Below are 15,901 nucleotides of genomic sequence, written 5' to 3'. Positions count from 1 at the left end.
TATATATATATATATATACACTTTCTATCATTTTCTACATATTTTTCCCATCTTTTCGGTAAAATGGTTTGTTGATGTTGGTTTGACGAATTTATTTAGAATTTCGGAACTGTTGGTCAGCGAAGTCATACTTTTTTTTTTTTTTTTGGACCTGGAACCGGGTAGGGGAATCCTGTTACGGATACCTGGTCGGGAAGACCCGCAAGAATAAGCGAGTTGGACTGGTTATGTGGAGGCTGCCTCTGGGCTACCCACTAAACCCCACCCTATCAGCTGATCCAATGACACGAAGTCATACTGCACTGACTTGAACAAATGGTAACCAGAAGGCATATCTTCACGTTTGAGATGAATTAGCCAGCTGTTACTCACTATTGCTTCGGTTTGGATGTCATTCGCTCTCTTATACTAACGCATTATTTTTAGCGATTATGGTTATTGTAGTATATCCATTTTTCATCGCCCGTCACAAAATGCCACAAAAAACTATACTTTTTCCACTGGCAAGCAATGAAGCTCCGATGTTAAAATGGCTTAAATGACTTCTAGGCTGTTGTTTGTAATTATCCGTCAAAATAATAATTATAAATCGATAAAACTAAAACCGAAAACTGATATGACGGAATAGCGTTACCTTAAGTTTCAAAAAGTGCTTGATGGGCTTCGGTAGAATTCAGTGGTCCACTTCTAACTGCTAGAAAATTCGTTTAAAACAAAATGCTTTCATCTGCAGGTTTGTTCAGTTTCATTAAATAATGTCTCTTTCTAAGACTTTAGAGACTCTGCAAATATAAAGCTTATAAGCTTTCTTATTAAATATTGAATATTTTCAATAAATTCTCATACCCAAATATTCGTGAATGATATGATGTACACGTTCAGTTGATATCTTTAGAGTGTCTGTTATTTCATTCAATTTCAATATACGGTAATTCAAAATCATTTTGTGGATTTTTTTAATGTTTTCGTCGGTACCAACCTCTTTTGGGCGTCCACTGCTCGCGCTGTACTCACATTGCACAGAGCTTTCTCTCGAGTGCCTGCTACTTCATTCAGTTTGAATTTACGGTCATTCAAAATATCATTTTGTGGATTTTTTAAATGTTTTCGTCATTTAACAACCTCCTTTGGGGCGTCCACTGCGTTCACCGTCTTCGGTGCTCATTTCACCACGTCTAAACTTAGCATACCAATCCTTGATGGTTGATTTTCCTGAGGCAGTGTCCGGAAACTCGGCATCAACCCAAGTTTTTGCTTCAACTGTATTTTTTCCCTTCAAAAAGCAATATTTTATCAACACACGAAATTCCTTTTTATCCTTTTTTTTTTCACAATAACAAAAGTTGCTTCACTCAAAATGCGATAATTCACAAACTAATAATCCGACAGCTGGCAAATTTATACACGCATGTTTTGAGGGTTAGGGCTAACTAAAAAACATATGGATTTAATTCTAGTAGCCCCATCTAAGTGTCAGGCTGGTGATTTTAATTGACCTGTTATTTTACAATGTCAAGTTTCTAATGAAAGTACCAGCTGGAGTCACTTAGTGCTCTCAAGATCAGAAATATACCTAGAAACCTTCTAATTTCTAAATATTTCAGTACGGAATAGTTCCCTGATTTAAGTGATTTTTTTTATATTGCTTCTACACTGATTTATGTTATTTTTTATTACATTATTTGTGTTCATGAAGTTGGAATAGTTTTTTGAGTCATCTTCCATCATCACAATAGGGTTAATTAATAGTTCGCAAATACTGCAATTCGCAAATGTATAATAGTAAATATATCAAAAATTGAAAACTATTTAACCAGACTTAACTTAGTCAAGAAAACAAGTTATCTTCTATCAAACTAATTCAATTTAATTCGTATTGAAATTCGGAATAATTTTTCAATCAAATCAAGAAATCTTTTAAATAGTTTAAAAGTCGACTTTTCAGCGTCTCCCTGTATTTAACAGTAAACAGACTGTGTTTAACTTATCTACATTAATATGGACAATTATTTGCTGTGTACTAAATGTACCAAGTAGTTGAAGAGGCAGAAGATCGATAACAAACTCCAGTAGTTTAACGGATGTGTAATACAAGCAAATATTATGATAAAGTGAACGTTTCAATGGATCGAATAAAATATCTCTTGTTTACCCAGTAAATAGCCTTAAGAGGCCAACAGTGATCAATGTTTTGAATAATTGTTTTAATCGTTATTATGAAAGTAAATTAAATAACTTTTATAGTACGATATTAACTAAGAAAAATATTTCAAGTCGGATCTAAACATAGTATATCAAATAAAAGGCGGGGATTACAAGTATTATAACATGTAGGTCAGTGATTTTAGTGACTTCTCTTCAAAATAATATATCTTCTAATTAATATATATTCTACTTAAAGTATCATTGACATTAATTGAATTGAATTTAAAATAACAAATTAATATTACAGGAAACAACTGATATCCTATCAGACATTATTTGTTGTGTTAAACATAATAGCTTGTTTTGTTTTAAATGTTTGTGGTTAGTTATGACAAACAGATTGATGAGTTGAAACGTATTTCGTAATCTTATTGCTTATATTGCTATTAATTAACTGCTTCTGATAATCTTTGAGGTTTAAGGAAGACATTTTTAACGAATATATTTAAATAGTATGACAATCGGGCTTATATATACGTATGCTTCTTCCTATCACGTTTTGATAATATGTGTCAGTGTCATACATGGTATATGACAGTTTTCTTTCAACACACTTTACAGCAAATTTAACCGAGGAATTATTTGTTAAAAATGTAAATTTCTTGATGGTATCTAGTTTTTTTAATTTATTACCTTTATTGGTTGTCCAATAGATAATAAGTATTTCTTATAATAACTAATATATATTTGGTAGGTAGATTACTTCAGTAACTGATCTCCTTTGTAAAATATCTATTCTAAATGTTACTGTAAAGTCTATAGGTGTTTATTAATCAAATTATATGACGTTGAATACGTTAGTTTCGTATATTTAGCTGACTAACAAGAACATTGGGGTGATCTAACACTCTTTGGAAGTACTTAACACAAATATTTTGAATTGCAGTCCTTAGTTCGAGTTTTAAAGAGATATCGCACTATCACTTCATTAGAGGCATAATAAGGAGCATCAATAATGCATGCAATATTTAATTTAGAAACTGTTGATGGTCACATTAGACCTGCTAGCAGAATCCCATAGCAGTATTTAGTACAACAATACTTTGTTATCCAATGATAAGATGGATTTGCGGCCGATGGACCTATAAAATTGATATAGGGTAAGTCCAGATCTTTTTTTTCTTTTCTCAAGTATGTGTTTCTTTCAACTAAGGCATCGACCTAGATGCATATCAAGATATCTAGCATCCTTTGTATGAGGTAGTTGATCTATTGATAATCACTGATAAAGGCTCTTCAAGGCAGAGCAAAATTTATATGGTCAGATTTTGTTTCCATTCGTTTTGGTGATATTTTGGTATTCATGATCAATATGGGAATAATGATTATTTTAGCTAATTTTCAAATAATTCATTAGTAACACTGGGTTAAATATGAAAGTTATTAGTTGTACACTCTTTTCTGCAGATTTTGCAGTTATTGCGAGAGCTTTTTGATAATTAATATCTGTCATTATTATTGTTTAATTTCCCTAGTTTTCTCGCGGGGTGTATGCTTTTGAAATCGGAAATTTAAGTAGTAAGTTGATAATTTTATTGTATTCATCTCTAGATAATTCAGATGAAAAATACTTGGAAATTAAACCTTGAATTTCATGGTTTTGTTCGTTTAGGAACAACTTTTTTAGCTCGTTAGTTGGTTTCTTTAATTTTCTTAATAAATTTTCTTTTGTTCTGTGCGGTGATTTTCGTCAGAAGATGGATAAAATCAATTTTATGCCAAAAAAGATATAATTAATATCCGATCTCATACATAGATGGCGCCGCTGCTAACAGATCATAAAGTGCTTGATCTTTTTTTTTGGGAAAATACTGATAAAGCTAATCAGTAGCTTCATGTACCCCAATCAATTATTATCTATACAAATACATATACATACATTATTTTGGAAAGCAGTAAGAATATCACAAATTTTTTTAAAAGTTTTGGGAATACCACAGTTTTTACTAAATTCCAAACCAAATTATTTACAGGGTATAGTTGATACCTAAATATCGTTAAAATGTAGCACGTTATATATGAACTGATAATTAAAAAAAACGTGAAGCAATGATGAAGGCATTCTGTAAATGTTGTCCTAACCTCCACATTTACATGTTATTGTGTTTATCACTTTGATTAATTTAGTATAAGAACTAAGAAAAAACAACATTCGCATATAAATGCTGTTTTACCAATACGATTGTTATAAATCGGTGAAAAGAGTGACCAAAATAAATCCACTACGCTTAGATTTGCTTCCCACCCAACGCACTCTCCAAATCTGGTCTCCAGTGACCACTGGTTCTGTCGTCGCCACAAAGAGATATTCTTAAAGAAAAGGAAAGGTATTCTTAAGGAAAAACAAATATTGTGATTACTGAGTTGAGATAATCGAGTCGTATTAAGAGCAAGGTGCAAAATTGCTCTAGAAATAATACAGAGAAAAGTGAGAGGCATTTTGAAATGAAAAACTGAGGAGTGTACAGATGAATGTGGAGTGGAAAGTGTAGTTTCTATTGTAATCTATGGACTATATATATTATTTTTAGTTAATAAATAATTTAATAAACAGCTAAATTATTATGGATTTTTATTTACTGTTACCTTTTCTCAGCTCTATAGCAGTTGTCGACTTAAATTATAAATAGAAGACAGAATCAATGAACTAACAATCAATCATGAATCAACGAAATAGTCAATGTAATCAATCATAAGTAATTGGATGCTATAATAACTTGTTTAAAGCAACTTATCATTTAAGAATATTAAAACACGTAGAGGTGTCATCAAAAAGAACCTCTATTTATATCTTTAATTATTTCATTCAGGAAGTACGTGTTAATATATTAACTACTTATAAAAATATACATATTTGTGGTAAGTTCTTATGTATACATACATGTAATTTGAATTCACACAAGTTTTCTATTGTTCTACGACCCACTACGGTTTAGCGTTTCAATTTATTATGCCAACCGTATAATACAGACGAGAAGGACATGTGTTGATTTCAAAATATTGCTTGTATTAAGGATTGTTCGCCTTGTTTTCTTGTTCTTTATTCTAATGGAATAATTTCATATTTCTTGTAATTTGTTGTTGGATATCTTTTTATATATTCATATCATGTATTCAGATGAGAATGTACTGATATAAATAACAATAATCATTCGGTTTTTAAGATCTAAAGGAAAATGCTTACCGTCGAATTTCTTCGCTCGTGTCTCTATAATGGAGGCAACTTTGATCACGGCGTCCCTAACATATTTATCCATATACAGTTTGCTAAATTTCTCTAGATCTTCTTCCAATTGTGTGCTACAACAACTGCCCTCGCCACAAATCGAACCTGAAACAAATTTTTAGTTACATACAACCGCCATTAAAACTAAGTATAATATTACTAATATAAAATAATATGTAGATAATAAATAATAATAATAATTATAATGATTGTAAATTCTGAAATATAGGGTTATATTCAGGTTATATCTTTTTAAATATAAGGTTATAATTTTGAAAAGATGAGGCTCGGCTATCCTCAAAAAAAAAATACAAATGTTTCTAAACCAGACCATGTGGTCTCGATTGAAAAGAGTGATGTTTGGTAGATATATCCGTGGAATTTTTCGTTTGGTTTCCAGATAGGTTTACACAGTTTCTGCAATACACAGCTGAGCGTTATTACGCTCTAAAATTATCTTGTTGTAATCCTCAGCATTTTTGGTTGATCAAGGACAAATTCACTTTACAAAAACGACTCTGATTGACTATGCAGGAGCGTTCAGCATTATTGATATTAATGATTACAATACCGATCTCGTAGGATTTCGATCTGATGAGATCTAGAGTGGCAGCAAGCAGCGATATAATCTTATATTCGCGAAGTGCACTGTGTGGCCATAATGCTTACTCGCGAGAAATTCCTGAGATAGGCTAAGGAGTGTTATTACATCAGACGATATGAAATGATGATGTGTTTATGAGGTGCTGCAAAAGCCGACATGACTTTTCAAGAGTGATTACAAGAGTGTTTAAGAGCATGAAAGCGTCCTTTTTGCGTCCTAATTACATTGCCGATTGTCAAATTGCATTATCTCTTATAGTTTCCGAGATACGGGCAATCGAAATTGTCCAATTTGGCTCTTCTTCTAACTTGGGCCAAAATTGTAAAATGGTCTTATGAATTAGCGATTTCGTTTCAATTTACATTCCAAGTAATATTCGGCATGCTAATTACGTTGCCGATTGCCAAATTGCCGATTGTTTCAACGTGTTTTCAACTCTTTACTGTCTGCAATAGACTCGCACTCTTAAAAGAAAATGATGGATGGACGAACAAGGAGTGAATTTCTACTTTTCTCATAATATGTTATCCAATGAATCTGAGAGGGTATATTCGAGTATATAGCAATTAAACTAAAATGTCAGTTGGCAGAAAGTAATCAGTGTTCTTTGTTTTCTAATAGCTGTTTCCGAAGTGATCCGTAAACTTTTAAACAGATAATTTTAATAATAGCATTTTCAGAAATTAAATAATTTGCTTTAATTGTATTTTCATTTTGTTTTTTCAAACAAATTATAGAACTAAAAATTCGGTGTAATATTGTGTTCAGTAGTAATATGTAAATAATTATAAAGAATAAATTATTATTCTTATTATTCTAGCGACAAATGATAAAATAGTTTTTTTCATCGATATCTTTTTCGGTATTTCACAGAAGCATTAACAATTTCAAAATTTCAAAAAAAATTAATTCGGCATATTTAACTTCGCTACATAGCTGTGGAACTAAACACTGATCATAAAATAATTTTGATTCATTTGAATAATACTGAATACTTTAAAGAATCCGGCACCAAAATGTTGGGCTCCACATGACTATTGCCAAGAAACTAACTTGATTGAAATAAGTAATTAACAAAATAAACACGAAAGACACTGTCTTTTATTCTGGCAACATCAGATCACACATATTTTTAGTGATTGGCTGCGAAGTCTGTATGCATCCACCGTAGTATAGCGCTGACTTTGCCCCGTATGACTAGCGTTTGTTCCTGTGTTTGCAGAAGTTCTTAATGGTGTAAATCATTATATATATATATATATATATATATATATATATATATATATATATATATATATATATTCCAGAAATTCAAAAACCAGTATTCCAGAAAGAAGTTCCGCTGGCTCCATCGTTCACTACCTTCATGAGCGTATCTTAGACATATTTTGTTGATGATTTAAAAGGGGAACGTATCTTGGAAATCTTTCCCCCATTGTCTCGGAATTCTGTTGGGTTTCGCGTCTCAACTACTGTATTGGGTGTTGTAATTCATAATTACATTAATCCTTTGTAAACGGCATCAAGCATAGTATTGTAAGCATCAAGAACAGCCCGCATAGCAACAGTGTTGTGCATCAAAAAATATTACAATAAACACTATATTTTAAATTATTTATTTCTGTTCAAATTACAAATACATAGATTAATCAACCAAATTAACAGAAATTTGAACGATACAAAAAATTTTGTTCCCCTGCATTTCTCGATATTTCTCAGGCATTCCACAAGGTGTGGCATGTTAAATTGAAAAAGCTTTTGCTGAAATAGTACCTGACAGCAGACATTTTATTGTCAAACAGGGTGACGAATACATTGACCTACACCCAATATGTTCGGGTGTTCCGTAGGGCAGTATTCTCGGTCCATTGTTATATCTTATGTATACAACTGACCTACCGACCTCAAGAAACACTACTGTTATAACATACGCTGAAGATACAGCAGTTTTATCATCACACGACTGTCCAATATCAGCCATAAGAAACCTCCAACTTCATCTTAACAAAGTCGAATTTTGGTTGAAAACTTACTGAAGTGATTGATGAGCCCCACAGTCAGATGTTGACTGTTGATTCATAGCTTAGACAAAACAACGGCTGGCCGGTCAGTTAGTTATTAATATATTGAATTTTATAAATATATTGAAACGAAAGTACCTCAATGCGAATACACCTATTCACGTAATTGAAAACTCCGTTGAAAAACATGAACAGTTTCCGAAAATTGGCCGTCGAGGGAATTAAAATCAATCAAAAACTATTCCGCTGGTGGCGTATCAGCCGCTCAGTTCCTAGCTGACGAATATTTAATCGAATCGCCCAGTCGCTAACCTGACAACTTTTAATTAGATCCGAACGCTTGTCATTTTTGTCGACGTTTCATTGAACTGAAAGCCACCCGCCTCAGTCGTTTTTGTCACTCTTATTCGCAACGAGTCGTGAAAAGTTATGGATCATTAGCATCCGTGTCGAAAAATAAAGTTCTCTGTTATTCCCGTTTTTATCTCCGGCTTGTGCCAGATAATATCGATATAAATTCGTTTTAAAAGCCCAACAAATATCGTATTTTGTTAGAATTATAACATAAGGATACTTGTACAGAGGAAAAATAATTGTTGATACCAGCAAGAAATATGAATAGAAAAATAAAATGTCTAGATATAACCAACTAACTATTGAAAATGAATATAAAGAAAAATAAAATTTGAGTAAGGCACTTCTTTTTAACCGACTTCGAAAAAGGAGGAGGTTCTATGTTCGGCTGTATATATTTTTTATTGTATGTTCGCCGATTTCTCCGTCAATTATGGGCCGATTTTCAAAATTCCTTTTTATTCGAAAGAGTGCACTTTCGAGGTGGTCCTATTGGAACCTAGTTAGGATCTGATGGGGGAAGGTGCAAAACGAGGGAAAACCTCAAATTTCAAAGGCACGTACGTACAGATAAATATCTTTAGGTAGGTATTAAGCAAAATGGTGTGTAGAATATAGAATACGTGTAGTAGATAGGTTAAATAAGTTATTTATTTATTTTTAGTTAGTTATTACAATGACTGTTATGTACATATTTTATTTTAAAAGGTTTTTTTTATGTTAAAAATCTAACTTTGATTATTTTTTACTTTTCAGTGAGTGTCTTTTTGTTAAAAATATTTTATAAAAGAATATTTATTGAAAATAATAAATGTTTATAAACAGGAATTTTTGCATCTTACATTAGATATGCTTGGTATAATATTAATTTACACATTAATTTATTACCATTGTTGAACTTTACTAAACTACTCAAACTAAAGTCAAGAGTAGCAGTTATACACTATACAATTTCATGTGGTTTGATTCCCTTCAATCTTCTAATTTCCAGCGTGTTTTAGTGATTTAGTAACCTTATGTTTTAAGGTGAAATCTTGGATAACTTGGCAGATCCATTTAATATCCGTTCGCAGGTTCCGTTGGTTCCGTAGCTATAAGCATTGGTAATTAATCGAGCAACTTTGTTTTGATAGCGCTGGATTACTAATCGGTTTAATGTTTTACTGCAACCTCATATTGTATCTCGTAAGTTCAAATATGCTTTGTGACTAAACAAAACTAAAAACTCTTTAATATTAGGTCAAGATGGCTAATTGATCTTTTAACTAACCACGTTCTCTACTTTTTTGTCTAACATGAAGTTGTAAACAGGTAATGACATTTTGTTGTTATTCATTGTAGTAATGTCATTATTTTCTGTATTTAGTCCTCTGTATTTCCGATGAACATTGTTCTCAATCTATCTTCGATTTATAGTATTACACAGATAATATTAGATTCAAATGTCATCGAAATTTTACTCAATAATAACAAATAGTTCCTAAAATTTGTGCCAAGATCTAAACAAGCTTTTTTTCAGAACATATTTTTATACGCCCGATATCCCTGTGGAATTTTACCGAACGAGTAATTTATAGCAATCTGGATACGAAAACAAGCTCGATGTTACGTTCATAAAAACATATTTTAATTTAAAAGAATAGTAAACAAAACTCCCAGGCGCATATACATTGATATGCTACCAGAAGCCGTATAATTGAACACATGACATCATCGTATGGTTTTTTGGACATACATTAATTCGAAAGGAATGTTTTTTTTTCTGTTTTGCGAATGGTGAGTAATTCGACAGTAATTTAACCGTATAATTATCGTATTAATCAGTCTAATATGTATAAAATATCTCTGTAATGGTTTAATATTTCTTCTTAGTCTATGATTATTATATATTTTATTTTAATTACTGCGGTTTTCGATTTTGTGTTTTCCTAGCTGTTTCACCCTAATATGCTGATTATTATTGTGTATTCAAGATTCCCCTGGTGACAATGTGTGAAAATAATGGTGTCTTCTATGAGTTCCTTTTTCCAATTTCTATAACAACTTAATTTAAATAATTTAAGTCCTTATTTCAAATAAAACTCTGTATCACAAACTTGTTTTTTGACAATTTTTTTGATGGTGCGGAATATAATTAAACCACATTTCTTTCTTATTTTGCAGACTGTAATTTTTGATAATTCCAATAAGTTTTAGCAAAAATCACTTTATAATACCGTTTTTGGTTTTATGTAGTATAATGTAGTATTTGTCGAAGTAGTTATGCAGATACTTTTTTTGCTAATAGACTAATTTTTGATAATTCCAATAATTTTTAGCAAAAATCACTTTTTAATATCGTTTTGGTTTTATGTAGTATAATGTAGTATTTATCGAAGTAGTCATGCAGATATTTTTTTTTTGCTAATAGACTAATTTTTGATAATTCCAATAATTTTTAGCAAAAATCACTTTTTAATATCGTTTTGGTTTTATGTAGTATAATGTAGTATTTATCGAAGTAGTCATGCAGATATTTTTTTTGCTAATAGACTAATTTTTGATAATTCCAATAATTTTTAGCAAAAATCACTTTTTAATATCGTTTAGGTTTTATGTAGTATAATGTAGTATTTATCGAAGTAGTCATACAGATATTATTTTTTTGCTAATACATTTTGATTTGGAGGGGTAGTAATTCTTTGTGAATGTGTTTTCAGACGTTTCGAGAGGGTGAGGCTTCTCGAGATATAAGTGGCAAGTGGCAATGGAATGTAGATCAGAGAACACAAATTATTTTTTTCTAACTCATTCAACATCATAATAGGCATTCTCACTGATAATTTTTTGTGCGACTAAGTTTTTTTGATATGTTCCTGGTATTTCAAGGACCATCATTTCAATTACTAATTCAAATAATAGAAAAATAAAAGTTCTCAAAATATTTTCTATATGTCAATAGTGTGATGTAAGAAGAAAAATGAACATGAGTAATTATTTCATATTCAAGAAAATGTATTGAAAGTAATTCTAAATTCTCAATATAAAACAAGCTATATCACTATATATACATTTTGAAAGGTATGTGTAAGTAGACACAAAGTTGGGTACAGATGAACCAAAATTAAACCTATTCCAACGTTTAGTAATTGTCATCGGTAATTTTGTATTGAAAATATGAATTGATACCTGGATTTTTTTGCAAGCATAAAAAATAAATGTTAAGAAAAACCATTTTTAAGCAATTTATATTAGGACCTACTATTTATCTACTGTATACATAAATGTGATATAATACGGAAATTATTAATGTTTACATATTGTCCTACATTAGCTCATGACACTGCGATGCTGTTCAAGACACGAAAAAGCACGCCAAAAAAACACAATAACAAAAGTATTATATTTTTAGTTAAATTAAAGTAATAATAAACGCCATTTAACATAGGTCCACCTAAATCACTGAAAAATCAAATTAATGAATTTAATGAGACTTCTGAGTTTACATATAATGAAACTGAAGATATATCAACAACTATAAATAAGTATAGATTTATATAGGCAAATTTATGGACCTACGGAATTGAATTATGGGAATATTCTACCCAAAATAATATTTCTATAATACAAGTATTTCAGAATAAGAAGTCCCAAGAAGTATAGGAGATGCACCAAGGTACTTTTGGAATAATTACTTGTACTAAGACTTTCGGATTCCAACTGTCATTTAGATATTCAAAAGATTCTTAACGCGATATGGACAAGCGAGATCACCTGTCCCTTGTTAACCCCGAAATGTTGCAGCTCTTCGATAACACTGAAGGATACAGACTTTTTTAAATTAATCTCCTAGAACCTTAACAATCTGCCCGTGGGCAATAAGTATTATTACATGATTTCAATTATATAATATAACTATCCTGACATGTAGTAGATCACTTCAGTAAGTGTTTATGTATTGTTTGTTTTACTGCTTTAGCAGTAAGTTTCTCATGTGGCAGATCAATTTGAAATGGAGTGTTAAGAAAGTCAACTATGTTATTTTCTTCTAATGAGGATATTTCAGACGGGTACGGATTAAATACTGTCTTTAAATTCATCATCAATTAAAAATCATTAAATTTAAATCATTCCTAGCCCAGGTATTGTTGTCATTTTTAATGGATGGATTATGTTGTTGAGGTTTTTTATTTTTTTTTTTGTTATTTAGGATACGGACTTGAGAGACAGACCGTGTGTAATTATGTGGTCAGCTATATTTAACAATTTATTAACAATTATACCTGAACTGAACAATAATACATAAACAAATTAATATATTATTATTATTATAAAGGGTGTTCACACATACTTATATAACATATACTTATATATGACTGTTATTTGTTTGCCAGTCAAAATTATTAAATAATTTTTATGCAGTTAATAATACTAATCAAAGAACAGAATTAGTTAATTTTTATCTTTATGCACCACTGTTAATTTAGTATTTATTATGGAATGTGGTCTTACAATGGAATTGTTGTTTTTTGTTTAGAAGTAAACTGGGTCAAGCGTCAAGTTATCTAAGTCAAGTATTGAAACGCAAGTTGAACCATAGTTTTTATATTATTATTTATATTTTTAACATTCGATATAGTTCTCTAACAAAATACGGATCATCAATGTTATTTAAATTTTTGGTATAATACAAATAATAAAATAGGAAAAGTAAATAGATACAAATTAAATTTGTTTAGTTCGTAAATGAATTTTGTGTATGTTACAAAATTTTATTATTATGTTTGTATCGTTTGCGTTCGGCACCGACTTCAAACTGATCAGTTGGTAGTTGTTAATAGGTTTAGGTTGGTATTGGCTAAATTGTGTCTATATAGTAGAATATATTATACGTGTAGTAGAGGTTAAATACATTTTTTGTGTATTTTTATGTAGTTATTACAATGATTATTTCATTCGGAGCGTTCATACGGGGCGCTGACTTTGCCCCGTATGAACGTTTGTCTCCTGTGTCTGCAAAAGTTCTTAATGGTGTAAATCACTATCACTCATAGAACCTCCTCCTTTTTTTAAGTTGGTTAAAAATGAAAAGTTATATGTAATAAATTATTACATAATTAAATCGTTAACGCACACATTATAAATTAAGGTAAAAAAGGAATATTTTCTAATTGTAACATTATATCTCTGTATCTGTGCGATATTTATGGCAAATATCAAAGTCAAAAGTGAACTTTTCAAGCTAAGTACGATAACAATCTAATCGAGACGTTATTGTTTGGGACAATGGAGTGCAAGGCGCCAGAAGAACTTGTAAACTCATTGAATAACAATTATCGATTTACTTTGTAAACGTTTTGACCTGAAAACTGGTCGTAAAGCAGCCCTTAAAAGTGCCTTCCTGGGCCACGTGCTTTTTTTTTGGTACCTGACTCGGGGTCTCCAGAGACGTTATAAACAGAGAAATGTCACCTTGGATGTTCTAACTTTTTAGCTACCGAAGTCCCAATACCCGGAATTTTAACTGTATGTAACGAAAAATCTATCTATGTTTAAATTTAAAAAAAAATAATGGTAAAATATAAATAAGGTATATAATAAGGACTTGATTTAATAATTCGATTAAAATGAGGTAATTTTAATTGATATATGATACAATTTGTATAGCCTTCATCTTAAGAGTAGCGATAATTTTCCACAGTAAATGCTCACTTATTGAAACTAACTTATTAGTTGAGAAAATAGTCTTCCCACTAGATACAAAAGGCTACAAATCGTGGGTTACATTTAAAGCATCATCTAAGAGAGTCAGATCTGAACTAGCAAGCCATTGGGAAGAGTTATGATCTCATGAACACTATTACCACTAATGCTATTACTTCTTATGCACGAGCGAGAGTGAGTCTAAGTCTCAGCCTGAGTCATAAACTAACATGTTTTATAATATAATAAATCTATGAATTTGTTATTTTATACACAGAAGTATATTTACGTACACAATTTACATTACAATTACCTATTGGGTTTTTCATATAAAAAATCGGCCTAGTTCAAAGAGTAAAATTTTTAATCTTCAAGATTGATAACCATATATGTAAATTTCTTGGCTGGCGCTATATCAACTATGAATATTAAAAAGGTTTTTGCAATTTGTACCTGATAATATTCTCATTTAATAAAGTGACATAATCAAGAAGGAATCCGTAGTTGTTTGTCTTTTTAAAACTTTATTTCTATATAAATAAACGACTATTTTATATCCAATTTTGCTAAAAAAATTTATTACTCTTAATATTTCCACAATCTACCCTGAAGGCAATAAGTATTTGTTATGTTTACATTATATACACATGGCATGTAGAAAATCACTTCATTAAGTGATCTCCTGTATAAAATACTATTTCAATTAACTAATCTTATTCTAAAGTCTAAATATGTCCAATAATCAGATCGGATGGTATTAGACGTTTTAGTTTACGTACTCCAGTGTTTCACTTCACATATTTAGTTGACTGGCGAGTACAATGGGAGACATTGACACTCTTTCGAAGTACTTCACACACACACACACGTTAAATTACACTCGTTATTAGTTCTAGAGGAATTTCCCGTTGTATCACTTCATTTTGGCTTTATTGCTGCTTTATTTTGGAACAGTTGTATGATGTATTTATTTATTAGACTTGCTAGCGGTCTCCCATAGTTAAACTCCATATGTCCAAATAGGTTTGAGTATAGATTTATGCAATAATACCTTGTTGTCTAATGATAACTTGGATTATCGGCGGGTAAGCCAATACATTTGGTCGAGTTTAAATCCAAGTTGTTTTTGTTTGGCGGGTATGTGCTTCTTCTAAGTTAGGTGTCGATTTAGGTGCATATTAAGATATTTAGCATCATCAGCTTGCGGGAGTTGACAATTATTAATACAGACTGGTGGACATGTTCTACGGAGCGTAAAAGTTATATGACTCGATTTTGTTTCGTTGACTTTTATACGCCATCTTTTCAGCCACAACTGTATTTGATTTAGGCGTGTTTGTAGGTTAATTGATGCAATGTCTGGATTTTGCTAAATGACTGTTGGTTTGATCAACGTGGAAGTTCACAATAGACGATAAACTTCAGAGACTTTATACAGATTCCCAAAGATTAATTGGTTTAATAAAGGTTGTTAAAGTGGTGGATTTCCATCTAGGTCAAATAATCAAGGGGTTATAATAATATATATTGTATATAGAACGTATCATAACTGGACGTTCGAATGAGATGACCAGGATTATATAGAAAAAATAGGCTTGTTTTAGTTATGACTGTGAAATGTAATGAGTGAAGTATTGGGAACTAACGGCTTTCTTTATGTCAAAATAAGATTCGATTGGCAGTATCGTTTATACATTTGTAACTTTTTGTGTTAGTCAAAGTTCTTTCGGTTCTAGTTAAAATAAATTAAAATTTCTTATTTCTAACACTAAAATCTTCATAAGCAAAGCAGTCAAAAGGAGATCATGT

General features: G+C 30.9%; 1 protein-coding gene and 1 long non-coding RNA gene across 2 annotated transcripts in view; one reads left to right on the top strand and one right to left on the bottom strand.

The window, feature by feature from the left end:
- Positions 1 to 15,901, bottom strand: part of LOC143202118 (glypican-6) — a 244,918-nt gene that overhangs the window by 64,606 nt on the left and 164,411 nt on the right. The window contains exon 2 of the mRNA XM_076413404.1: positions 5,390 to 5,536. Within this exon, the coding sequence (XP_076269519.1) occupies positions 5,390 to 5,536 (147 nt within the window). The remainder of the gene's footprint in view (positions 1 to 5,389; positions 5,537 to 15,901) is intronic.
- LOC143202171 (uncharacterized) lies at positions 10,164 to 13,969 on the top strand. Its single transcript, XR_013007092.1, has 4 exons — positions 10,164 to 10,654; positions 11,021 to 11,111; positions 11,173 to 11,534; positions 11,813 to 13,969. It is a non-coding gene; the product is annotated as an uncharacterized LOC143202171 (long non-coding RNA).

This window comes from Rhynchophorus ferrugineus, unplaced genomic scaffold (genome assembly GCF_030347505.1).
Source record: "Rhynchophorus ferrugineus isolate W39M unplaced genomic scaffold, kcgeb_rfMv2 rfM9, whole genome shotgun sequence".
NCBI classification, from domain to species: domain Eukaryota; kingdom Metazoa; phylum Arthropoda; class Insecta; order Coleoptera; family Curculionidae; genus Rhynchophorus; species Rhynchophorus ferrugineus.
The sequence above is the reverse complement of the archived record's forward strand: the minus strand, read 5'-3'. Positions and strand labels throughout refer to the sequence as shown.